Genomic DNA, 27,352 nt, shown 5'->3' on the forward strand with positions numbered 1-27,352 from the left:
ACACTTTCTCATTACTTTATTTATATACTTTATATACTTTATAATCATTACTCATTATACAGGGTTAGTCAAAATGAATAGGCCAATAAGAAAATTAATTGTAGCCGAATGTATGTTTACTGTAACCAAACCACAGCTACGTAGCGACAGATAAACTATCAAAGTTTTTTTGAGCAACACACATGTACGTTAATGCCGCTAGGCGTCGCTAGGAGTCGCTGTTTTCAAAATGGCGGAATCAGGCAAAGAGAAGGCGTTTTGTGTGATGACATTTGCTAAAACAATGTCAGTAATTACGGTCCAGCGAGAATTTCGAGCCAAGTATGGCAAGGAACCACCTCATCGACATTCCATTGCGAGGTGGGTAAAGCAATTTGAGGAGACGGGCTGCTTATGCAAGGGTAAAACCACAGGACGACCGCGTGTCTCCGAAGACACAGTGGAATCCATTCGTGCATCCTTTCAACGAAGTCCCCAGAAGTCGACAAATCGTGTTGCCATGGAATTGAACGTTCCGCAAAAAACTGTGTGGCGCGTGTTACGCAAACGTTTGCAGTTCAAGCCGTATAAATTGCAAATGGTGCAGGCTTTGAAAAAAGGTGACTATTCGAAACGACACGATTTTTGCGAATCAATGCAGCGAAGACTAGAGGAGGAAGGCTTTGCCAACAGACTGGTCTTCAGTGACGAGGCAACGTTTCACCTGTGCGGGAAGGTCAATAGGCATAATCTCCGCTTTTGGGGATCTGAAAATCCTCATGCCGTATTGGAACATGTAAGGGATTCGCCGAAGGTAAACGTTTTCTGTGCAATAACCAACCGTCACGTGTTTGGCCCATTCTTTTTCGCGGAGAAAACCGTAACAGGCATAGTGTACGCTGACATGTTGTCTGAATGGTTGATGCCACAGTTAGAAGAGAAAGTGCCCGATTTCGTATTCCAACAGGACGGTGCCCCTCCGCATTGGCACAACAGTGTATGCGAGTACCTCAACGAACACCTTCCCAGACGTTGGATTGGCCGTGCTGGAGTGACTGATCTTCCATTCCTCCTGTGGCCCCCCAGGTCCCCCGACCTCACACCATGCGACTTTTCTTTCTGGGGGTATGTGAAAGACACTGTGTTCCGACCTCCATTACCGCTGACCTTGGACGACTTAAAACAGCGCATATGTGCTGCATTCGATGCCATTACGTCAGATGTGCTGCAACGGATGTGGAATGAACTGGACTATCGCTTGGACGTCTGCCGTGTCACACGGGGCGCCCATATCGAACATCTCTGAAGGTGAGACAAAACTTTGATAATTTATCTGTCGATACGTAGCTGTAGTTTGGTTACAATAAACATACATTCGTCTAAAATTAATTTTCTTATTGGCCTATTCATTTTGACTAACCCTGTATTGTCGAAGGCTTTCGCGGCCGGAATCACTGGGTTGTTGTAGGTTTTTTCGGGCTATATGGCCATGGTCTAGAGGCATTCTCTCCTGACGTTTTGCCTGCATCTATGGCGTCCTCAGAGGTAGTGAGAAAGTAACTTTCTTATTACTTTATTTTCCAGATCACCAGACTGGGCCACAGCTACGCATGGCAGGGGACGGCTAGTGTGCAATATTCCAGGATCTGATCCCAGATTATCTGTTTATCCCAGATTTTCTGGCGGTGTAGACTCACTTAATCCAATTCAAAGCAGATATTCTGGGATCAGGTCGTGGGATCTCAATTTTGGAATAATCCCACTCTCTTCATCTCTATTCTCAAAAGCGCCCTTCGCCAAAGCGTGGCTGCAATTTCGCTAAATTTGTATTTATTTGCTTTTTTCCCCTCACAAGATCATGTCTTTCTTTAAATAAATACACAAAAAAAGTCCTGTTAGTAGTTTGTATTGAATCTCGACTCGAGAACCCGACGTCAAGGTCGGACACTATGAAGATGTAACCCTTAGGGTTTTTTTTTTTATGTCCCCGCCCACTTCCACCCTCAGCAGCTTTCCCAGAAGGCCCCGCGAGAAGCATTTCCGGCGAGGCGCCATTTCCGCTCTCGTGCGCCTGTTTCTTTGCGCGCGTGCTTCGTACCTGGCAGTCGGGGGCTCGCGCGCCCGGCTCTCTCTTGGTTGTTCCTGGGGAGCTCCGTCTTCGGGCCGGCGCCGCCATGCTGGTTCTCTTCGAGACGGCGGCCGGGTACGCCATTTTCAAGGTGAGCGCCGCGCTTCCTCCGCCATGTGCTCCCTCGGCCGGGTAGAATTGGCTGGGCAATCCAGCTTTAGAGGCGTCTGAGGGGAGGGAAGGCCTTTACATCCGGGAAGGGCTTTCCCTTCCCGCCTCAGTACTAATTTGAAATAACTTCAGCTTTCCTTGGGAGTAGTATTGTTGTATAATATGTCCAGAGTCAGTACAGTTGGTCCTCCATATTCACGGATTCAACCTTTTGAAAACATTCCCAAATCAAACCTGGAGGTTTGCCCTTTAATCTCAGGGACACACCATTTTGCGACCCCATTGTATGTAATGGGGCCTGAGCATCCACGGATTTTGGTGTCCAAAGGGAGTAATAGAGTTGGCCTTCTAGTTCAACCCCCTTCTGCCATGCAGGAAAAGCACAATCAAACTACCCCGACAGATGGCCATCCAATCTTTCACCACATTCCGAGGCAGAGAGTTCCACTGCTCTTACAGGCCTCCTTCCACACAGCTGTATAAAATCCACATTGAGCTGGGGTATATGGCAGTACGGACTCAGATAATATGGTTTGCTTTAAACTGGATTGTGGATTATCTGCCTTTATATTCTGGGGCTCCTTCCACACAGCTGTACAAAATCCACATTGAGTTGGAGTATATGGCAGTATGGACTCAGATAATACACAAACGCAGCGCCCAAACACGAATCAAGGAACATGAAAGGCACTGCAGACTGCTTCAACCAGAGAAGTCAGCCTGAGCAGAGCACCTGATGAACCAACCTGGACACAGCATATTATTTGAGAACACAGAAATGCTGGACTACTCTCACAACCACCATGTCAGACTACACAGAGAAGCCATTGAAATACACAAGCATGTGGACAATTTCAACAGAAAGGAGGAAACCATGAAAATGAACAAAATCTGACTACCAGTATTAAAAAACTCTAAAATTACAACAGCAAAACAACAGAGAGGAAACAAACAAGGACATCTAATCACCCCTCAACAAAAGTTTGCTCCAGGCACAGTCAGCCCATTGTATGGTAATCAAGGTGCTCAGTTGAAACATTCACACCTAGCTCCAGCAGTCAAGAGTCCTTTGTCTCACCCTGGTTATTCCACAGATATATAAACCCTTTTTCCTAGTTCCAACAGAACTCACTACCTCTGAGGATGCTTGCCATAGATGCAGGTGAAACGTCAAGAGAGAATGCCTCTAGACTATCGCCATACAGCCCGAAAAAACCTACAACAACTCAGATAATACGGTTTGCTTTAAACTGGATTGTGGATTATCTGCTTTGCTGTTCCAGGGCTCCTTCCACACAGCTGTATAAAATCCACATTGAACTGGGTTATACGGCAGTGTTAAGTCAGATAACCCCAGTTCAAAGCAGATACTGTAGATTATCAACCATGATATTCCGGGTTATATGGCTGTGTGGAAGGACCCACAGACAGAATGTTCTGGAACCAAAGACCCAACACATACTAAGGGCACACTGTACAGCAGGCCTCCTCAAATATCAGCCCTCCACCCCTCAGAAGTCCTATCCAGCTTGTTCAGTGGTGAGGGATTCTGGAAGTTGGTGGCCCAAATGGGTGGAGGGCTACCATTTGAGGAAGTCTGCAGTACATTATACTGTCTTAATTCAAGCTAGCAGTCTCCTCAGGCAAGTACATGTATCTTCTCTATTGTAAGACAGAAACTGAAACAAACTAACTTTATATAAATTCATTAAATTTAAATCTCAGGACTTCATTGCATTGAGCCATGGCAGTTAAAGTGGGGTCAAGTTACATTAATTCTGCAGTGTAGATTCACCCTGTGAAACCCATGGTTCAAATTTCTACTCTGCCCTGAATTCTACAGCTCATTTTAGAGAACCATATATATATGGTTCAAATGGTACCCATGGTTCAAATTTCTACTCTGCCCTGAATTCTACAGCTCATTTTAGAGAACCATATATATATGGTTCAAATGGTACCCATGGTTCAAATTTCTACTCTGCCCTGAATTCTACAGCTCATTTTAGAGAACCATATATATATGGTTCTCTAAAATGAGCTGTAGAATTCAGGGCAGAGTAGAAATTTGAACCATGGGTTTCACAGGGTGAATCTACACTGCAGAATTAATGTAACTTGACCCCACTTTAACTGCCATGGCTCAATGCAATGAAGTCCTGAGATTTTAAGTTTAATGAATGCCTAACACTCCTTGGCAGAGGAGGCTTGCTAAACTACAACTCCCAGGATTCCGCCAAGGCTGTTTAACTGGGGTGAAACTTTATTATATCCTCCATCTTAATCACTAGGGCTCCTTCCACACTGCCCTATATCCCAGGATCTGGTCCCAGATTATTTGCTTGTCCCAAATTATCTGGCAGTGGAGACTCATGCAGTAATCCAGATTAAATTGGGTGATCTGGAATCAGGACCTTGAATATAGGGCAATATAGAAGGAGCCATTCAGATAAGGGATTATATGGCAGTGAAGATGGGGCCTCATGGTTTGTATCATCACTAGCCTCTTCTACATTGCCATATAGTCCAGAATATCAGAGCAGATACTCCACATTACCTGCTTTGAACTGGATTATATGAGTATACTGCCATATAATCCAATTCAAAGCCAATAACCTGGATTTTATGTGACAGTGTAGAAGGTTGCATCAATTTCTGCCACCATACCTAGTTTTAGTTTTTCTTTGTGCTCGGAATGCTGTTTTGTATACAGTAGCTAGGTAAACAAAAATACAGATTTTGTGTATGGCAACCTACTTGATTGGGATTTTGCTAGTGATCCAACTGTGATGTAATGAGATTACTGCAAGATCGTCTGAAAAATAATGCTGGAAGTGGAGGAAAAAGTGAGTCTGGGAATTATGCCTACTGAACACATAGAGGTGAATAACATATGGTGCTTAGAACAGAATTGATTTTGCACTTGATACAGATATCTCAAAAAGGCATTTTCAGGTTGCATTATTCACTAGGTAGGGATGCTCTGTGGACAGTTTTCTTGTAATTTTGAAGTTGATGTTTGAGAGATACGCAGGAGTGGTCTGTTCAGTTAAGTAACAGGCCCTGATCTCCTCTCAGTTCTAAAGTTTCATGCAGGTTGTGTTTTGCCCCGAGTTTCCCTGGAAAATTCTATAGAGAACAGAAAGTCAAGTGTTGTACTGGTTTTGAGGGGTAGGGGGAGAGCATGGAACCTGACAGATAGGAGAATGAGAACAAAGCTCCCAAGAAGTAGATATCAGGATATAAAGGAGTTCAGAATATTTTCATTGTTTAAAAATTGGGTGTAAATTTACTGTAATTATATAAAATGGCACCTTGTACTATACTGCCAATTAGACTTTTATTCTGAAAGCCCAAGAAAATGCTGCTGGGTAGAGAGGTTAGGAATGCGGTGCTGGGGTCTTGTTGGCATGATATTTACTTTGTGCGTAGTCAAGAGTTGGGGGCATCCATTTATAATTCAAACCTTTATTTGCATAATATTAAATTAACGTAGGAAATCTTTGCCAAATTTTGTGTGTTTTAATTCGTCTCACCATCTCTGTACCATAGGTTCTGAATGAGAAGAAGCTCCAAGAAATTGATAGTTTATGGAAAGAGTTTGAAACGCCTGAAAAAGCAAATAAAATGTAAGTATTTTTTTCTTAGAAGTTATTATCTTCTTGATGTAATAATGTGGCTTATAATACCCTGTAGTTGAATGATAGGTCTATTTTCCTTTGTTGTAGTGTGTTCATATTTTCATCTTAGAACAACAAAGAACTGCAGGATAAATAATACATTAATAAATATTCAAGTATCGGAGGGATAGGAAAACTTTCATGGGAATAGTTAAAGAAGCAGTTAAAAAAAGTTGGGTAGCTTAGAACTAGGATTAATCCACACGTCAATAAGACTTCTTAGTTTTATGATGTTGTAAATAGTTATGCAAGACACACTGACTGTGAATTGGATCTTGTAATCATAATGTTATAGTATAATGACAAAAATAATACCCAGTGCTTACCTGCATTATCTCTGTAATTGTTGCATACAGCCTTTTAAAGCAAATCATAATCTTTTGATTAAATGTAGCAACTCAAACTGAACTTTTTAGTCTGCAGTTAACCCTATGCCTCAATTAGCACTTGAACTAAAGAATGTTATAAACCTCCATGGCTAAAAGTGTCATTTGTGTCAAGCCCAAAAAAAACTGGATTCAAACACTATTTGTTCACCAAAGTGAATCGATATTATTTTCCTTAGGCCATCATTCACATGATAGGCGAGTACTTTATATTCGTTATATATTAACTACTTTTTCTTTAAACTTCAAAATTTTCCAATTGCTTCCATTAATTTGATTGGTGACTAAAATTAGTTGTTCGTTATTCTTACAAAAATGTTGGATTTTCTTCTTTTTTTAGCGTGAAATTGAAACACTTTGAGAAGTTTCAGGATACTACGGAAGCACTTGCAGGTAATTACAGGTTAAAACATATATTGTCTTTTCTTTCTTGCACATGTTGTTAATGCTCACTGTAGCCCATGGTGGTGAATGATAGGAGCTGCAATCCAGCAACTCCGGGAGAAATATATATATTGTTTTTCTCTGATCTATAGTTGAACCTGTCTTGATGAACTATAGATGTGTTATACTGTGCGTTATGGATTTTTGTTTTAAGATGATGTAATTAATATGGACATTAAGGCACAGTATACTTATACAGTGAGTTATGGTAAATGTAAACTTGGAAGGCGCTGAACAGACTGCACTCTGGTACCACGAGATGCAGAGCCAATTTTAAGAAATGGGGCTACAAAGTGGAATCCATGACATGCAAGTGTGGAGAAGAGCAAACCACTGACCACCTGCTGCAATGCAACCTGAGCCCTGCCACATGCACAATGGAGGACCTTCTTGCGTCAACACCAGAGGCACTCCAAATGACCAGATACTGGTCAAAGGACATTTAACCAACTACCAAGCTTGCAAATTTTGTGTTTTGTCTGTCTGTTTGTTTTGTTTTGTTAGAAATGTAATACAATTGTCTGGCTGCCCCTGGCACAATAAATAAATAAATTGGTAAGATTTTATAAAACATTGCACCATTACACCTATACATAAGAATCTATACTTGTGTTATCAGTAATTATTTATTATCAGAACTGAATATTAGTGGTTACAAACAACATTTTGTCACTACCTCGAGACAACGGATAAATATGAATGTCCAGTTGTTGTGAGGTTTTGTTGTTCTCTTCAGATTTCACGGCTAAGGTGTTTCAGAAGCATACAGAGCTTTTCAGCATTCTCTTTTCTTCTATAAAGCATCAACAGCTCTGGTGGAAGGCAAGATTAGCAAGAATTTAAAGAAAATCTTAAAGAAGATAGTCGCTAAAGATGCCCATGAACAATTGGCTGTGGCAGATGCTAAACTGGGTGGTGTCATAAAGGTAAACCCTGATTTGTGATTTTGTGGCATTTGATGAGGAATCCTCTGGTCTGTTTTAGTGCTTCATGCAAATATGTCAGTTATCAGTTGATAATGGGTTTCCCCCCCCCCCCCCTTTTGATTGCTTCTGCTATTATTCTGGGATCCTGCTTCTTCATACTGATTGTCTTTTGCAAAGCATCTAGATTTTTCTAATCTATTAGGAATTGAAACCAAGACTGTGTAGGCTGATAATATAATAAGTGTTGCACAGATAAAGGGGGGGGGGGGAGAGAGAAAATAAAAATGAGCTTGTTGTTGAATAATTTATACTTTGTCTTGTACTTAAAGCGAGCATACTTAAAAACAGTTACAACAAGAGAAGCAAAAACATATAGGAAATTATTATTAAAATGCAATTAATCAATACCTACAGTTTATTAAATGATGCAACATAAAAATTGGAAAAAAACTATCCACTGCTCACCATTAAAACCTCTCACAGTCAGTTCTTAGAAAGCTTATAGGAGCAGAGAAGCTTTCACTTGTCAAGAAAACGACAGGAGGGGGCAACTTAACCTCCCTAGGAGGGTAGTTCCAAACAGTGGGAGCAGTCCTGTCCCCACCAAATGTTCCCATGAATATGAGTTAACTGAAATAAGGTCCTCCTTCAGAGATCTTGAAGCTCGAGAAAGCTCATAGAAGGAGATACAGTCCTTTAGATAACCTAGGTCTGGACTGCAGTAGACTTGTACATCATTCATAACCATAGTTCAATTGTTCACAAATTGACCAGCAGTCAATGCAGCTGTGGCAACAAAGTGATGTAAGCTCTGTCTTGCCAGCCACAGTTAACAATCTGGCAGCAACACTTTGGACCAGATTATATTTCTGTAGATTTTTTGAAGTAATCCAAATGAGATGTAACTTAGGCATGTATCATCATGACCAGATCAGATGAATACCATTTCTTGATTCTAAATAACGTTGTGATAATTCAGTGACTGCAAAAAGATATTGTATTTTTCAGGATTTTAGAGTAGAATCTATATTCTTGTGATGTCACCACTTTTTGCTATATATTTATAATGTATTAATTCATAAATTCCAAGTTTTCCTTGAGAACAAGTGTATATTTTCATACCAAGCATACATTTTCAAAGAAAGCTTGACATAAGATAACAGTGTCACTATTACAGTAATTTTAAACTGTGTCCTTGAATTAGGCAATCCAAGTTCTGAAGGGGGGAAAAAAAACAATTCCAGAAATGCCACTTAGGGTCAGCTGTATGCCTAAATAGTAAATATATTTTATAAGTTTCTCACGACATATTTATTACTCTTTCCCCTCTCTGCAGGACAAGCTGAACTTAAGCTGTATCCACAGCCCAATGGTCACTGAACTAATGAGAGGCATTCGTACACAAATGGAAGGTCTTATCAGTGGTCTTCCAGCAAAAGAGATGGCAGCTATGTGTTTAGGATTGGCACATAGGTAACGCTAAATGTTTGTACAGCTTCCGTGCTTTTGAGCTGTCTGGGATCTCTTTCCAAATACATAGGCGTCAAAATCTTGCATTTTTGTAAAATAGTATAAGCACCAAACAATTCTGAGACTAGGATTTTATAGCATAGTCAATATGTAGATTTTTTGCTGATGAAAAGAAAAAGATTAATTATTGTGAAAGCATTTTGAAGGAAAGATTCATATACTGAGCATTTTTTTGTAATTACAGCAGACCTTTTAAATAAGTAATCTAGCACAGGTTCCAATCATGCAACAACCAAAATCCCACCCCATCTCACCCAAGACACATCAGTAATGTTATCAGGATTCTTCCAAATACCCCTAGGGCAGGGGTCCTCGAACATTTTAAACAGAGGACCAGGTCACAGTCCCTCAAACTGTTGGAGGGGCGGATTATAATTTGAAAAAAACATGAATGAATTCCTATGCACACTGCACATATCTTATTTGTAGTGCTAAAGACACTTAAAAACAATACAATAATGAAAATGAAGAACAATTTTAACAAATATAAATTTATTAGTATTTCAATGGGAAGTGTGGGCCTGCTTTTGGCTGATGAGATAGGATTGTTGTTATTCTGTGCTTTCAAGTTGTTACAAACTTAGGTTGACCCTAAGCGAGGGCCGGGTAAATTACCTTGGAGGGCCACATTCGGCCCCGGGCCTTAGTGTGAGGACCCCTGCCCTAGGGTCTCTGGGAATGGCTGTTGTAGTGTGTGCAATTAAAAGAAAGTGATTTCTCGTTTTGCTCTCCAACAAAACAAATATTCACCTGAAAGTTGCACCAGAGAAAAAGCATGTTTTAAAAAAATTGTGATACATATCCTATTTGCTTGTTGGAAATTCATCTATTACAAGATCTTAGTTATGTATGTATTTGAGAACGCACATTAAAGTAAATCTGAGACAGATAACGATCTGTACAGTTCCACTTCACTTTGATGTGAACAATGGTTGGGACTAACACATAAGAATGTTCAGCTTGTCTTTCTAATTTGCGATAGGCAGTAGTAGTCCTCCCCATTGCAGGGGATGGCCGCTGCTCAGAGGGGAAACAAAAATCAGGAAATTCTTAGTTTGATAGGTGAGTATATGACAAATGGTTTATATTTTGTTTGCGCTCTTTTTTTCAGCCTCTCCCGATACAAGTTGAAGTTCAGTCCAGACAAAGTTGACACCATGATTGTCCAAGCAATCTGTGAGTAGAATTTAGTGTTAAACACAATGAGTGGCATCTATGTTTGAATTTTTATTGTCAGGGCCAGTTTTAAAAAGAAGCAAATTTATTTTTAAAACTCAGGTTGCTCATCCAACAGCTCAGATTCATGATTTTGGTGAGAAGGGAAGCTGCTTTTATCTTCTAAATACAGTTATCCTCCAAATATCTCCAATATGGTATCTCAGGAGGAAGGACGGGGTTGGTGGTGATATAGGCCTCTTCAACCTGTGGCCCTCCAGCTTTTTTGAACTTCAGCTCCCAGAATTCCTGACTGTTGAACAAGCTGGAGAGGGCTTCTGGGAGTAAAAGGCCCAAATACCTGGAGTTCCCCAAGTTGTGCAGGCCTGATATTAAGTACAATCTCTATAGCTCTAGGGAATATATTCCAAGACTGTGTGGATACCGGAAACCACAGATAATAGTGAACCCTGTAGCAATGAACGACATCTGGCCCAAGAATAGCATAGAGTCACATGGAGGACTTAGAAACTGTCTAGAGAGGAGATATCCTGTCAAATGTGGATATCAAGTCCCATTAATATGATGGGTCTGGGGGTCGTACTGTACAGGATGTCTGAAATGTATCTTTACAATCTTTATAGTAATAGAATTTTAAAGATAATTTTCAGATCATATTTATATTTTGACTTATTGAGTCCTCCCCTTGGGGGGAAAAGTGCATGAAATAAATAAATAAAACATGTTGGCTCCTGCTTAATTCCATGTGGTAATAATTTGAAACTGACATGCTATGAGTGTATTGCAACTGTTCTTATTATTTGAAACATACATATTATGAATATATTGCAGTTGTATTGTAGTATGAATGGAATACTAATTTTGATGTGTGCAGAAAGAGAAGTAGTTGAATGAGAGTAAAAGCATATTTGATTGACTGTAAGGTTGAAAAGGCTGGGATTTTGTAGGCATTGTCACTGAGGTAGAGGAGTGTCCAAAATGTGCCAAGATACTTGGTTTTGACAGTACAACATTTGAGTCATTTGACTGTGTTAGGGACAAAAGTCGGTGTTGAAAACACGTTCAACTTATAATGATTATTTTGATTCAGTGTTTCATTTCTGAAACTCAGACAACATAACAGAAATCCCCTTAAATCAAATCACAGCCTTTTTTCATTTGCCAGTACAAAAGCCTAAAAACATAGTGTATGATATAATTTTGTTAAGAGCACAATAATGCTATACCTAAAACAAGATGCAAAAAGTAAAAACAATAATTTAAAATTTGTCCAAATGTATCGGATTGAACATAAACGACAAAATAGCATTATGCTGTACTGAAAAGTGCTGTATTAGTGAAGTACCTTAGAGTGAAATATGCCTTTATTTCTTTTAAATAAATGCTTGTTTGTAATGATGTACAATTTGGAATAGATGGTAATGGTTTGAAAACTCGGCTCATCAACTTGCACAACAGGCTGCACCTAATAGTGTTTACCAGTTGCAACTAAAGAAAGATGACATTTCATTTTGCAAAACCTGTTTCTGCCCTGAAATTCTTTGATCATGTTAATTGTTTTGTTTAACTGCAGTGTTTGAGTCAAGGTAAACATTGTGCACACCATTCTAAGATCTTAATTTCTTGATACTGTTTTCAAAAGCACATCTTTTCTAAAGAGAAACTTAAACATCCTGTCTTTTTTTCTCTTCCAGCCCTTCTTGATGACTTGGACAAAGAACTGAATAACTACATCATGCGCTGTAGAGAATGGTACGGTTGGCATTTTCCAGAACTGGGCAAAATTATCACTGATAACCTAACCTACTGTAAATGTGTACAGAAAATTGGTGAGTAATGCTGGATTACAATAAATCAGTTGTAAAGTCTGTGGTGTATTCATTGCTTTGAAATTACATAGCTCATTGTTTTCCATTTGAAAATGAGATCAACACTATATTAAATGATATTTGTTCCAAATATGCAATGCTTCAACATTTACGTAAATATCACTATTGCCTGTATTCTATTGAATTCTTAATTGAATCAATGATAAAAAAAATGAAATATAGGATGTTTCTTTGTAATTTTGTAGAAACAGCAGACATATGCCCACAGGGAAGTTGTGGTTCTCCAGTGTTGGGTTTCAATGCCCAAATCCCTCAGTATTGGCCATACAGATAGAAAAATATGAACATTGCAAGCCAGCACCATTTAGAGGTCTCCATGTTCCCTAGCCTTTATTTAATAACTGCTTCTCTACATTTCATGTAGTCCAACATTTCTCAACCTTCCTAATGTTGTGACCCCTTAACACAGTTCCTCATGTTGTGGTGACCCTCCCCCCATCATAAAATTATTTTTGTTGCTACTTTACAACTGTAATTTTGCGACTGTTATAAGTCATAATATAAATATCTGATATGCGGGATGCATTTTCATTCACTGGACCAAATTGGGCACAAATACCCAATACACCCAAATCTGAATACTAGTGGAATTGGGAAGGGGGATTAATTTTGTCATTTGGGAGTTGTAGTTCCTTGAATTTATAGTTCACCTATGACAAAGAGCACTCTGAACTCCACCAACAATGGAATTGAACACAGAACTCCCATGATCAAAAGAAAATACTGGAAGGGTTTGGAGGGCATTGACCTTGAGTTTTAGTTGAGTTTTAGAGTTGTTAGTTCACCTACATCCAGAGAGTACTGTGGACTTAAACAATGATGGATTTGGACCAAACTTAGCATGAGTATTCAATATGCCCAAATGTGAACGCTAGTGGAGTTTGGGGAAAATAGACCTTGACATTTGGGAGTTGTAATTGCTGGGATTTATAGTTCACCTACAACCAAACAGCATTCTGAACCTCACCAACCATAGAATTGGGCCAAAGTTCCCACAAAGAACCCCCATGACCAACAGAAAATACTGTGTTTTCTGATGGTCTTTGGCAACCCTCTGAACCCCCCCCCCCCCCCCGCGAGGTCCTGACCCCCAGGTTGAGAAACGCTGATATAGTCTGTCATTCAAATCACACTGTGGACATTTCTATTTCAAATAAACAGTAGTGGAGAAAGAAGCTGTCTATGGCTTTGTGTGACAACACTGGTGGATGCAATCCAATGAAAATCTCCCATTTCTTCCTGTTAGCTTCTCATATTTAACTTTATACATTATGCTTCTTATCCTTATTCCTGTATTTTGCTCCTCATTTCCCCAGGCGACAGAAAAAACTTTTCCTGTTCTGATTTGTCTGAGGTCATTCCCGAGGAAATCGAAGAGGAAGTGAAAGCAGCTGCAGAGATCTCCATGGGGACTGAAGTGTCTGAAGAAGATATCAGCAACATACAGCACTTGTGTGACCAGGTGGTTATGTAGTGTTGGATAGAACTGCAATAACAGACACCACTGTTCAATAAAAAAAACAACCCTTTAATGAAAATGGAATTTACAAAGTGTATTAAGCCACAAAAACACTTCACAGCTTAGTTCTGTTGGAGTTAAATCTTTGATTCATTAGCCAAAATGCCAGTAAGCATTTATCTCTTTAATATAAGCTGTGCTTAAGCCAGCAAGTGGCTGAATAACCACTTCATGATGGCAGTGATGATTCTTGTGAAGCTGCATTCCTGAAATACAAACTGAGGGTTGCATAGTCACTACCTCTTCTGATGCCATCTGAAATCATTGATTTAGGGTAACAACATATTCAAAATATGAACTTGACTAATTCTGCTGTTCTAAAGTCTGCATATATTAGGATACCCCATTTTATCACTTACCTTGGTTTTAAAAATGATAAAAGTACTGCAAGGCAACTTTGCTCTACTTTTAAATTTTTCACTGACCTTTCATCTTAGATTTAAAAATAGATCAAAGTCCAAGTTAACAGTAAGCTTCTTGGGTTGAAACCAGTACCCTGATTACCATCAGATGCATCACTTGAGAACTAAAGGAAAAAAGCCGTCTTTGTAACTTGATTCTATATTGGATCCAGTGCTTTATAGATTTTTTGTCACTGGAAAACTTGGTTCAAGGAAGCATCTCAAATGTCTGAAAGTTGTTTAACCTCAAGTTGTTTCTGACTTACTTTGATTTTAAAGCAAACCTCTCACAGTGATTTGTTGGCCAGATTAGTTTGGAGGGGATTTCCTTTTGCTTTCTTCTGAAGTTGAAGATTGTGTGACTTGCCCAAGTTCACCCAATAGGTTTCCATGGTTGAGTGGCAATTCGAACCCTAGTTTTCCAGAGTCCTAGTCCAACACTCAAAGCACTACACCATGCCAGCAGTTGCCTACATTTATCTTACACGAGTATTCAAGAAATAATTCATTTGAAAATGAACATAAATTTTATTGTAGAAGCAGTTTGAACATATGGATTTCACACCTTTTGTCTGCAGTACCTGAATGATCTGAGCTCAAAATATCTCAAGGGGTTGTTTGCCTATTCACATTACAGCCTTTCAGACAATGCAGATTTGATTTGGTGGCCTTCCTCGCCTATTTACATCTGTATTTAAGAGTGTGAGGGACTGGGCCTCTCAGTGTTGACACCAAAGTTTCAGAGTGCTCTGCAATTGGGCATTTACCATGCTGTTTCAATATCAGTTCTTTTAATAATGTCCGTGTTCCAATTGGCTCATGCCATAGGCTGGATCAGTTGCTTTTAACATATTTTTATGCTGCTGTCTTTTTTTCAGGGCATTGGGGTGTACATTTTTGTGTGTGTTTAAATTCTATACAGTGGTACAGACAACCAAGCTTTTTGGGGAGAGAGGGTGGGTTATAAATAAAGTATTATTATATAATCCTTACTTTCAAGAGGCAGGCAGTTGCTTAACTCCTGTAACTGCCTTCTTATTAAACGTTTCTGCTCTCTTTTTTAATAACTTGCTTTTACCAACTTTTCTTTGCATAGTGTGACTAATTGTATCATATTTTTCAGGTCATCGAGATCTCAGACTATCGAGCACAACTATATGATTATCTAAAAAACAGGATGATGGCCATCGCACCTAATCTTACAGTGATGGTGGGAGAGCTAGTTGGAGCCCGGCTTATTGCACACGCAGGTATACTTGGCTAGAAATGTGTCTTACTCTATTCTGTACCTTACAGTGCCCAAAGCATCTTAATTAATGAACCAGACTATCTCTGCTTATATCACTCTGAGATATTGTGAGATTCAGGCAGCAGCATAAAAATGGATTTAACAAGAAAAAGCCCATAGCTGCTGGACTGTACTGAAAACTACAAGGTTTCAACATTGGTAGGAGCCTAGAAGCATTCAATGATGATTCATTTCTGAAGTTTGCCTGATTTCATCTTGGAAAAGTGAAGGCAACTCTAGTCACTACCTCTTCTGAGATGCTTCTTGAGCTCTGCTCCCTGCAGTCTGTGCTGTATTAAAGGAGATGTAGTTAATTCAAGTCATGAGAGGAGACAGATGAATCTGGTTTTAGTTGCAACCAATTTCCATAGCAACAATAGTATAACCTGACACTAGTCTCTTTCTCCAGAACTCTCAATTGCAGAGGATTGTTTTATGTCTGCAACTCTTTTTTGTTGTTCTAAAATTTTAAGCTTGATTCCTGTCAGCAGAGTTGTCAGTTTGCAGAGGTTGCTCATTCCTTGAATCTCTTCTTTGCACCTCTTTTTCACAGGTTCCCTTTTGAATCTGGCTAAGCATCCAGCATCAACTGTTCAAATTCTGGGAGCTGAAAAAGCACTGTTTAGAGCTCTGAAGACGAAACACGACACTCCCAAGTTTGGTTTGATTTATCATGCTTCCCTTGTGGGGCAAACAACAGCCAAAAACAAGGGGAAGGTAAGATGTCTTCTATTGTGCATGTTGTTTTCCTCAGGCACCACTGTCTTGATAGAACTAGTAAGAAAGTGTTCAACTGAGTGTTTTGCCCTGAAATTGAAAGAATTGGTAACTAAGGAGTTAAGACCTAAGATTTCACCTAAAGTTTGATCCAAAGTCTAACCTGCTGGTTCTTAAACATCAGAAGGTTTTGTGCCCTATGTCTCCCCAGTTCACTGCTTATAATAAATTCCACACACAAACACATGAAGACTTTCACATATAGCTTTTGATTATTGGTATACTCATCCAACATCAAAACTAGAAGACAACAGTCCAAATTGAGCAGGTTGACCTTCCTAATTAGTAGAGAGATGTTTTATTTGAGTAGGGCTTTGGCAGTTAAGCTACTTCGTAGTGAAGGGAATCTTCCATGAGTGGATGCTAGCTAGTTTTTGTGGTTTAGATTATTTTAAATTATCAGGCTTTGTTTCTGAGCTGTATTTTTAAACGGTAGCTGTATTGAACATTTTCTTTGGCTTAAAGGAAGGATCTGTGTTGATTGAAAGACATAAGTCAGTCAATTGCATTCAAATCAGAGTTAACTCTAAAATCATCTTCTGTTGAGATGTGTTCTACGATGTGGGTCTGGGAAGATCTGCCACCAAGTCAAAGCTGAAGATAGGGAGAATAAATTATTTTGGGAGTTTTTTCCTCCCTAGTTCATTGCATTCATACTACTATTTAGATATCCTGTGCCCAAGTAGGCCTTACCAACATATTAAGGCAGTGGTTCTCAACCTGGGGTCCCCAGATGTTTTTGGCCTACAACTCCCAGAAATCCCAGCCAGTTTACCAGCTGTTAGGACTTCTGGGAGTTGAAGGCAAAAAACATCTGGGGACCCATAGGTTGAGAACCACTGTATTAAGGCTTAGTGGTGTAGTCCTCAGAGCCTATTAATAGAATGGTAACAGGGAAAAACGACTTTTTGGTGGCATCCAAATTGCGGAAGTCCTGTACATAGAAATCCATATAATAGATTATTATGAAAATAAATGAGATGTGGATCTTACTCTTGCCTTTTAAAAATCAGTGCCATAAAGATTATTGTATGTAATTCAGTAGGGTAATTGTTTTTACATGCCTGTGGCACTTTATTCATATGAAAATATGCAGTGAAGGAAATAAGTATTTGAGCAGTTGTTTTACTTGCAGTTAAAAGGGTATTTGACTTGTATTACATTTTATGTGTATGTGCCTGCAGGTTGTCACTCTATTTGCGGTGACACCATGAACCTCATAAGGTTTTGTTAGGCAAGGACTACTTGGAAATGGTTTTGCCAGTTCTTTCCTCTGAAATATTGCCTACAGGACCTGGTGTTCATTGGTGGTCTTCCATCCAGGCTCTGATTAGGACTGGCTCTGCTTAGTTTCCAAGATCAAATGGGATCTGGTGCCTTTAAGATATTTAGGCTTTATTTTGACTTGAGATCATTTCTTAAAAAGCAAACATTAAAGTTTGAGTGCTATGATCTTTCTCATCCATATTTTATCCAGAATTTCCCACTGTGTTTCCTTGCATCAGCATGATTTTCATAATGTTGCATGTGTACAGTAAATTGTCATTGAGGTTTCACTGGGTATATTTCACTCTTTTCTGTAAGATCTCACGAATGCTGGCTGCAAAAACAGCGTTAACTATTCGTTACGATGCCCTTGGAGAGAGTACCAGTGCTGAGATGGGCGCTGAGAACAGATTGAAAGTGGAAACAAGACTAAGGCACTTGGAAGAGAAAGGGGTGAGTACATAGAAGTCGAAATATACCTTGTTCTCTGGGGCTGAAAAGAAAATATTTTGGAGCCAGTTGAACCTTTGTAGTGAGAATATCCCAATAAGTATAACTGAAAGGGCATTCTATAGTCTCTGTACTGCTCTCTTGGGGGAAGGCTTTTTTTTTTTTTGTTAAACTCCGGGAACAAGCAATTTTAAGAGTGTGTAAGCATTGGCTCAAATATGGCAATGTCATTCTAGTGCAAACAATTATCCTGGTCCAACCCTGCAGTATTAGCATGGCTGTTTTGGCTCATGTCAACATTCAGGTCTGGTAATTATAATTATGGATAGGAAGGTTACACAGTTATGAAGTAGTCTTTACACCAGAACTCCCTGAATCCTGTAGGCAAATCAGAATATAAAGATTGTAAGAATACAGTACAACCTTATTTTTGGAGATGAGGGGACACCTGGCTAGTTTAAACAGCTATAATAACACCAAGGCTTTAGACCTTTCTTTCCTCACTCACCAATAGCTGCTAAGCCATAAAATGGCACCTAATTTTACCACAAAAACTGGGGAAACTTATTGACTTGAGTATAAGCCTAAGGTGGCAAATGCAGCAGCTACTGATCAGTTTCAAAATAAAAATAGATACCAATAATTACTCTTCTCTTGGCACAGCAACCCAGCCGCATGCTTTCCTCTCCTGTCTCTGCACAAATATCCAGCTGGGTTGCTGTACCGAAAGGGAAGGAAGCACACAGCTGGTAGAAGGGCTTCTTTCAGCCCCATGCCTGCCCCCCCCCCCCCCGAACCCTAACTTGAGTGTAAGTCGAGAGGGCCTTTTTCAGCATTAAAAATGTGCTGAAAAGCTAGACTTATACTCAAATATATATAGTATCTTCACATTATATGTATAAAGCTTATGTAAAACATAAATTAAGTTCATGCTTAGACTTGAATCCTTTTTCCAAGATATTTTATTAGTACGTATGTGCAAATAATAAAGGTATTCCAAAATCTGAAAAAAAAATACAAAATACCAAACACTTCTGGTATGAAGCATTTCGGGTAAGGGATAGGCAACCTATATTAAGCAGATGTTATTGCTAAGTTGAATTCTAACTTGTTCAGTCCTCAGCTGTATGGTTTCTGAGTCCCGGACCCTTGCCACTTTTCTTCCGGGCTGCAGAACTGACGTCTCATTATAGAATGCTGAGAGAGGCCTCGAACATTTCCAGAAATAGTTATGACTAAGATAAAATAGATTTGGATAAATTAAATCAACATTAATTTTTACATCCTGTGACCACAGAGCACCTTCTATGCTACCTAGTTTATTTGTGCATTCCCCTTCCAGCAGCCCCTTTCAATTTTAATCCTTTTCTCAAGGACTAAGAGGTACCCATATTTTTATAACTTCAGATAAGGCGCATAAGTGGCACAGGAAAAGCTATGGCCAGGGCAGACAAATATCAACATAAGAGGTAAGTTGCTCTGTTTTGCCTCTTTGTTTTACTGTTAATACTTTAAGGTTTGCTAGATTCAGAAAAATATTTGATATTTGGGTCAACAGAAATATTTCCATTCTTCTCAGTATCACATACATGCAAATGGCAGTATCTAAGAGTAGTATCTGCACATTGTGCTAGAACAGGGGTCCTCAAACCTTTTAAGCAGAGAGTTCATGGTCCTGATTGTTGGGTGGTTAAGACTATAGTTTGAAAAAAAACAATGAATTCCTATGCACTACACATATTTATAGTGCTCAAAAATTATGAAAGAAAAATATAGTATTTAAAATGAAGAACGGTTTTAACCAACATAAACTTATCAATCTTTCAATGGAAAGTGTCGGCCTGCTTTTGGCTGAGGAGATTACTTAGGATTGTTGTTGTGTGCCTTCAAGCTGTTTCAGACATGGGGCGACCTGAAGTCTAAAGTTTAGGGAGGGGGGTTTCTGGCCCACATGCCTTAGTTTGGGGACCCCTGGCTAGAACAAATAAGTGTCATGGTCCTCTTTGATTTTATAGATCGGGCTGTGGGTTTCTGTAGTATCTTGTATAATGTTAGAGTTTATTAAAATTGCCCATGCATTTAATATGCAATATTGTGAAGGGTTTTGTATTTAAACATTTGACTGTCTATGAATGGGCTTTGCTTTAAAACATCAATAATTTTAAGCAAGATGAAAATCTATCTCGATGTCTGCTCTGGATTCCTTGGAGTTTCTAACAAATGGTACCTGCATTCCCTATAGCTGTGCTTCAGTCACTCTGTAGTTATAGTAGAGGTAGATGGCTGCTAGGCATTTAATACCTCCAGCAAAATTACATCAGGAATCAAAGGACCATGGATGAGCCCTGCAGGTGAAGAGCTCAGACTATTCTGTGCAGTCATCCTCTTTTCTTTTAAGACCATATATTATTTATTAATGTTTTTAGACTCATCCACATAAATCTTACATATTGTCTTCAGGAGAATGTATACCAAACCATAGTTTATAGGTCTGTACTTGTTCTCAGATAATACCATGTTCTTCTGCAATTCTACCACCAATACAGTGGAGGTAGAATTCAAAGACATAGCCATGTTACTCTGGAATATCGGTATGGAAAGGGATCTTGTAGCACCTTTGTGACTAACGTTAGTCTCTCAAGTGCTTAAACAGTTCTTTTACAGGATTCTATTAATGCACACTAATGCAGCCAGTAGTTGTTTATCTGATTGCATCATCACTTTTTCTGCTGCTGTCATCTCTAGACTCAAAAGGGATATAGCCACATATGGCAGTTGTGCTATGTTGTCTATTCACATCCCCAGAAATGATTGTTACTCTACAATTACTGCACGCTAGGTTTAAACCATAGGAGATCCATATGCAGAGGTGATATAGCAAATGTTCAGGACAAATAAGGAAGGGCTGTTGGCCTTTGGTTCAGTTCATGAAAAATTTAAAAACACCTAGCCCTGATTTCTGATGTATATAAGAAAAAGGTCTGGGTTAGGGTTCAGAACTCACTGGTCTTTCAGACTTCCTGGACTTCCTATGGGGATGAGCCAGCAGTGCAGTCAGTTTTGATGGGAACTGTAAGAGATCTACTTCTGAAGGGCTGAAGGATACCTCATTCCTCAACAAGATTACACTATTGGTTCATTTCAGTTTGGTGGTGTTCATAGTGTGAAAGAGACACAGGGAAGTTCAAGGAAAGGATGAGTGCGACAAAGTTATTTCCTTTGTTGAGTGAAAACATGGTGATAAGCATACCAGATGTAAATGAAACTGAACTTTCCAGAACACATATTGCTCTTGAATTGAATTGAAACATTTGTTCTCAGTACCTGTCTTAATGTAACAAAAGAAGAATGTATCATTTCTTCATTCAGTAGTGTTTATTATGTTGTTGGTGCTGTAAAAACATTGAGTGGGAGTTTTTGAGGACATCCGAGAAAAGTGTGAATTAATCCATTGTCACTGTATCAGAAATATTTGGTGCACTTGCCTTATGAGCTTAGTTTATAAAACCTCTCCTGTTGTTCAAGTGAAGTGAAAACGTACGATCCTTCTGGGGAATCTACCCTCCCTCGGGTCCCAAAAAAGCGCAAAATCGAAGTTGAGGAGGAAGAGGAAGTACCAGCTCCCAAGAAATCCAAGAAGACTAAAGTAGTAGAAATTAAAGGTTAGTTACTCTGCTTCTGGATACGATTATTATTATTATTATCATTATTATTATTATTATTATTATTATTGCATCCAAGAGTTTAAGCATGATCTGCTCCCAGATTCATTTCCAACTCCTCTGGACTGTCTTCTCTGTGATCGCTCCCCGTCACTGGAACTCCCTCCTTCCCTGAAGAAATAAAAACGACCCCCACCATTCTCTCCTTTAAGAAACTTCTGAAAACGCACCTATGCACTTTAGCGTGTGGAGAGGAGGAGGATTAGGGCTGATGGCTACTTTACATGGCTAATTAAATGGTTGTTATTATCTTAAATGAAACACCATTGTCAGCCATTTAAAATGTAATATCTCATAATTTGTTTTAGGGTGTACATCGTAATGTTTATTTATGTTTAATTTTTATGTCTTAATGGGTGCATTGTTCTTGATTTTATTTTATTTTTATACTTAATTCCTTTGTTGTAAGTTTTCTGTTGTTACTCTTCATTATTTTGTATTATTTTGATGTGTCTGTACCTATTTTGAGGCATTGGATGTTTGCCTTTTTATGTGTAAACTGCCGAGTCCTTCTGGGGAGAGAGGGCAGTCTATAAATAAAGATTATTATTATTATTATTACACTTTTCTTTTGGAGAAATGTGCATACCACCTTTTTGCTACCTCTAACAGATTAAATCATCTGAGTTCTTTCAAGTGAAATGTTAAGTGCCCTCCTCAGCATGAAAGCCTGAATAATGAAAACTTGCCTTTCGATTAAACATGTCCAGTAGATATAATTGTCTGAATTGATGTTAGTGGTGTCCCTCTTCTAACAAGAAGGCCTTACGATTCAAGAGAAGCATGTTAACAGAAGACAAGGGGAAGAACTAGATTCCCTTAATTTCTTATCTTCTGCAGCCGCCAACAGCTAAATCTGGTCCATAGGGTTAGGGGACTCTTTAGAATAGCTTCATGTGTCTGATGCAGTGGGCGGGCGGTCCCTTCTGTATTCTGCATGTCCTCTAAAACAACCCTATTTTCATCTTGGATTCTGTAATTAATAATAAGCAATTGCTGGACTTCTAGCAATGCATTCCAGACATACAAAGTAAAGAGAAATGTTATATGCTAAGAGGGCCCCTTAGCCCACTACATGTTTATGGTTCATGTTACCCTATCTTATAATATACCTTACTTCCTGTAGAAATCATCTCCCACATAACCTATTTTCTCAGCCTGGGTTTGATGCTTTTGGAAAGCTAGCAGGATATAATGTGTACTAGTTGCCTGACTTAAGCTTAATTGGTATTTGTACTGTTCCAAGTTTTTCTAATTATACACACAACTGCATGGGAAGCTTTTAAATAAGGAAAGAGATTCCACTTAAACATTAGAAAGATCTTCCTGATAGTAAGAGCAGTGGCATATGCTGCCTCGGCGGGTGACAGAGTCACCTTCTCTGGAGGCTGGATGGCCATCTGCCAGAAGTGCTTTGAGTGTTTGTCTCTCCCTGGCAGAAAGAAGTTGGATTGAATGGCCCTTCAGGTCTCTTCCAATTTTATGATTCTAGAAACATTATAACAAACTCTTCACTGTGAATAACTCTTCTGATAGATCTGGCCTTAAAGGAGTAAATTACACACCTACGTACTGGTTGTTTATAACATTATTGCAATATGTATAGTTTTCTCCAGTTGAATGTGTGTGGTTTTCTTCTGATAGATTTGGAAGTGCATTTACATATATACATTCTGAAAGACGTTTCATTGTGATATGCACAGGTTTAGTTATTTTTTTATTACTTTCATTTTGTTCGTTTGCTGCTTGTTAAATGGGGGAAGTGATGCGAAGTTTCTTTGGTTGTGTGAGAATAGAAATACTGATAAACCTGATCTGGTACTATATATATTAAAAATATCCCTTTTGCTTTGTGTAAAATACAGATGTTCTTGGTTCGTTTGTCTGTAGCTGTGTTTTGGGAAGAAAGCGTCCCACACTGGCATGTTTTCTAGCTTGTGATGTGAGCCAAAGACAGAACCTCCCAGGAGCCTTAGCATTTATTTTTTTGGCTTGAAAGTGTTGTGACAAGCACTGCTGGGAGTAAGCAGTTTAAACCTTGACAAAGGCACCTACTCCTGAAGGGTCAGTGGCAATGAAATGTAGGTTAAGTTATTCTACATTGTGACTTGTGATGGGCTCCCATGCTGGGCATGACAGTTGACTCCTGCTGGTGTAATGGCACAGTGTTCCCAGCATAACCACTTTTGAGGGTTTATTCTGCTTAATGGCACAGCTTATTGTAGAGAAAATGAATATTTGCATCATTTTCCTTTACTTGAAGATGGATTAATTTCAAGTCCTAATGGACTGGGCAGCAGTTGCTCATTTGTGATGTGTAGTTAACATCAAAGCACAGCATACAGCTCAGAACAGCACTCACAGTGAGATCGGGGTACTTGCATAATTACTTATGGCAAAAGAAGATAGAGTTCCTTACGTTGACAACTGTGAAGGAAAGTTCAGTATTTGCTGCTCCCACCCCCTGCTCCTTGTTCCTGTTACCATTTTCCCCATTTACATAAATCTTCTCATAGGGGAACTGATCTTGCCTTATGTAAAATCACTCCAAATATCAACAAAAGATGCAAAGCAAGACACACCATTCCTGCACTTCAAAAAAAAAGTTCATACTGTCATTATGGGCAGTCAGCATCCTGTCCCTGTCTGTAACTTGTTACATCACTGTACAATAAAAATTGAGAACTCCATAGTCTCTTTCCATTGACTGCCAAAAGTCCAAATCTTGAGTAGCCTGTAAATCCTTCTTGTTTAGATTTCTCTTTTCTTGGCTAGTTACAACTTCCTTTTTAGAAAAAGTGTTGTCGTTCATTGTTCTTGTTTAAAAAGGCCAGAGTTCTGTGGAGGTTGCGTATAAAGACTAAAGAAGGTATATATTTTTTAATCTAAGGCAAAGAGTATTATCTCAAGACTATAAATTTCACACGGTGGCATTGTTGTTTGCCAAAGATTGTATGCTAATTGTCATTAAGCATTCCTCATTGTGTTCTTCAACTTGGTTTACACTTCAGTACTAATATTAGTTTGTTCCCAGCATGTATATTTTTGCTTTTTGCTGGTGTTTCTCTAATGAGTCCCCACAGGGAGAAAGGTGGGGTATAAATAAAGACAACAACAACAACAATGCTGTGATTGAAATAAAATCTGGGTTGTTTTGATGGATGGCAATTCTAGGCTTTTATTTTCCTTTTTTTAAGTAGAAGAGGAGGCAGCCATAGAGGATGAGCAAAACGATGATGAAAGTGTCAAAAAGAAGAAGAAGAAAAAGGATAAAAAACATAAAGCTCAAGAAGAAGCCGTTTTGGTGGAGGAAGATGAAGAAGAGCCATCAACCAGCATAGCTGTAGAGGTAAGAAAACCAGGAAAAGGATGGAGAGAAAGGATTTGTTGACATGTGTTGTCAAAGGCTTTCATGGCTAGAATCACTGGGTTGCTGTAAGTTTTCCGGGCTGTATGGTCATGTTCCGGAAGCATTCTCTCCTGATGTTTTGTCCACATTTTGCCTCAAGCAGACAAGAGTTCTTCCTCTCACCCTGGACATTCCACAGATATTTAAACCTCACTTGCCTCATTTCCAACAGACGTCACAACCTCTAAGGATGCCTGCCATAGATGTGGGCGATATGTCAGGAGAGAATGTTTCTGGAACATGACCATGCAGCCCGGAAAACTCACAATTCAGATCTGTTGACAGATCATGGGTGCTCTCATTGGTTCTGCATGATTCAGTCAGCATGAATAGTAGCAAAATTACTTTTCTTCCAACCCAAGTCATATTAGCTTTTACTAAAATGACTTAGGTTGAAAGAATAGCAATTTTGCTACTATTCATGCTGAATGACTAGGAATCATAAAAGCATGCAGAACCAATGAGAGCACCCATGATCTGTCAAAGAGAACTCTGGTTAACTAGGATATTACAAGTGCAAGAACTGTGAGCTCCATTCAGTTCTGATACCCCTAACAAATTCCTACCATCTGTATCCCTTCATTCTAAGTGTATATTTTTTGCATGAGCCTTTGGTTTTATGGTTATGCACGTTGTATTCAAATTATAAATTTGTAAGCGACTCTGAGTTGCTTTTTGCCTTTGTAGCGGAGAAGCTACAAAGGCAAAAAATCTCTAAACAAAAAAAAATGGTTGATGGATCCTGCTGTTATAGTGAAAAACAACACCAAAACCAAAGTAGGTTACAGCCTGCAAACTGCCTGTCCCTATGATAGAATAACTGGTATCCTAGTGCAAAGGAAGAGGATGGATGGATGTTATCCTTGAAGTGACTGGCTTGACTCTGAAGGAGCTGGGGGTGGTGACGGCTGACAGGGAGCTCTGGTGTGGGCTGTTCCATGAGGTCACGAAGAGTTGGAAGTGACTGAATGAATGAACAAGTGCACACTGAGATCTTCAAAAAAAAATTTTTAAGCTTTGTGATTTGTTTTTGTACATATCAGTCTAAGCAATTTGCTTTAAAGGACAAATAGTAATTAGAATTTCCTCAAATACAGAAAGATTCTGATGGAAGGCATTTCTTCTCTGCTTCCCCATCATCCTCCCTCCCTCCATTTCAACTTGTGTAGGGTTTCCTTTTGAGGGTGAACCTACCCATTTCTGTGATCTAAAATACTTGGATTTCCAGAGTCTCCATTAATTTTGTCCTCCAAACATTTCTACATATGACGCATTTTCCTCATTGTGTGTTCCATAGCCCCAGTTGGCTTCAGCATGCTCAGACCATCCTGTTTCTTAGGAAATGGTCTCCTTTGTGCCTTGTGAGTCACAAGCAAAATGCAGTGATTTGCTTCAAGGCAGCGTAATGTAGCCATAATCAAGCTAACAGTTAGGAGGAAATGTTCTGGCTTGTGCTCAAGGAGCTCCGTGCTGTGATGTTTGGATGTTGCGTGCCTTGCTTCCATTTACACTCCTCAGAAATTCTGGAGAAGCCAGTCTTTCTGAAGGCTGATTGCTTCTGCCTACATTGTGAAGAATGATTTTGTTCTGCTGAGATGCTTAGAGATGAAAGCTTTTACCTTCTGCGACTGAGTGCTGTTGACTCATTTCATAAGGGTTATATCAGTGGTAACCATGGATTCCTGCAGCTCTTGAGCTTCTCCGTCTAAAGAGATTAGCAAAGAAAACTAGACTACGACCATGCACGCCTACTCCTGTCCTCCTTAATAGGAAAATCCCTTTGATTCCCTTGTACTCAATATTAATTAAGAAAATATATTCAGTATGAATTAATTAACCAATTATATGTTGAATGCTTATTTTCAGAATACAGAGAAGAAGAAAAAGAAGAAGAAGAAAATCAAAGAGGAGCCCAAAGATGATGACTGAGAAGAGGAAACAACAATCTCTTGGGATGACTTAATTTGGCCTAGGACATTTGCTTCACAAAAAATATTTTCCTTCATTAGAAGGGAAAGCAGGGGGATAAGTTGCCTTTCTTTGGGGCAGATCCTCTTTTGTTTTGTTTTTTGCATTTTTCTAACCTGATCTAAGTTTTGCTGACATTCATTTTTTTATTGACAGTGTCACAACAGTATATCCATACTGTAATGTTGTGATGAGGAGTTATACCTGAAAATCAATATATACATATTTTAAATAAGTAAATAATATTTCATCAAGTCCCTCCCTGCAGACTTAAGTCTGAATAAAAGTACTACTTTCTACCCA

The 27,352-nt window shown here is 39.1% G+C and overlaps 1 protein-coding gene and 2 non-coding genes across 4 annotated transcripts; all 3 read left to right on the forward strand.

Annotated features, from left to right (window-relative positions):
- Positions 1 to 2,006: 2,006 nt before the first annotated feature.
- On the forward strand, positions 2,007 to 27,352 carry NOP58 (NOP58 ribonucleoprotein). 2 transcript variants are annotated; one of them, XM_060783129.2, is made up of 15 exons: positions 2,007 to 2,198; positions 5,771 to 5,847; positions 6,625 to 6,677; positions 7,530 to 7,654; positions 8,991 to 9,127; positions 10,296 to 10,360; positions 12,055 to 12,189; positions 13,566 to 13,711; positions 15,293 to 15,419; positions 16,011 to 16,174; positions 17,819 to 17,953; positions 19,358 to 19,419; positions 21,476 to 21,612; positions 24,870 to 25,021; positions 26,948 to 27,352. In XM_060783129.2, exons 1-15 carry the CDS (start codon positions 2,154 to 2,156, stop codon positions 27,008 to 27,010), a joined length of 1,623 nt encoding a protein of 540 aa, XP_060639112.2. In that variant the 5' UTR covers positions 2,007 to 2,153; the 3' UTR covers positions 27,011 to 27,352. The 2 variants fall into 2 exon arrangements, with proteins under 2 accessions (XP_060639112.2, XP_060639118.2); XM_060783135.2 differs by having other exon boundaries at positions 24,873 to 25,021.
- On the forward strand, positions 13,941 to 14,025 carry LOC132762280 (small nucleolar RNA SNORD11B). Its single transcript, XR_009630167.2, has one exon. It is a non-coding gene; the product is annotated as a small nucleolar RNA SNORD11B (small nucleolar RNA).
- LOC132762278 (small nucleolar RNA SNORD11) lies at positions 15,631 to 15,718 on the forward strand. Its single transcript, XR_009630165.1, has one exon. It is a non-coding gene; the product is annotated as a small nucleolar RNA SNORD11 (small nucleolar RNA).

Source organism: Anolis sagrei, chromosome 1 (genome assembly GCF_037176765.1).
Source record: "Anolis sagrei isolate rAnoSag1 chromosome 1, rAnoSag1.mat, whole genome shotgun sequence".
Taxonomy (NCBI): domain Eukaryota; kingdom Metazoa; phylum Chordata; class Lepidosauria; order Squamata; family Dactyloidae; genus Anolis; species Anolis sagrei.

Excerpts from the sequence above, each read along its gene's own strand:
- NOP58 (XM_060783129.2), top strand. The coding sequence starts at position 2,154 with ATGCTGGTTCTCTTCGAGACGGCGGCCGGGTACGCCATTTTCAAG. Across the intron at positions 7,655-8,990 it reads AACTGGGTGGTGTCATAAAG|GACAAGCTGAACTTAAGCTG; the intron begins GTAAACCCTGAT and ends CCCTCTCTGCAG. Across the intron at positions 25,022-26,947 it reads CAACCAGCATAGCTGTAGAG|AATACAGAGAAGAAGAAAAA; the intron begins GTAAGAAAACCA and ends GCTTATTTTCAG.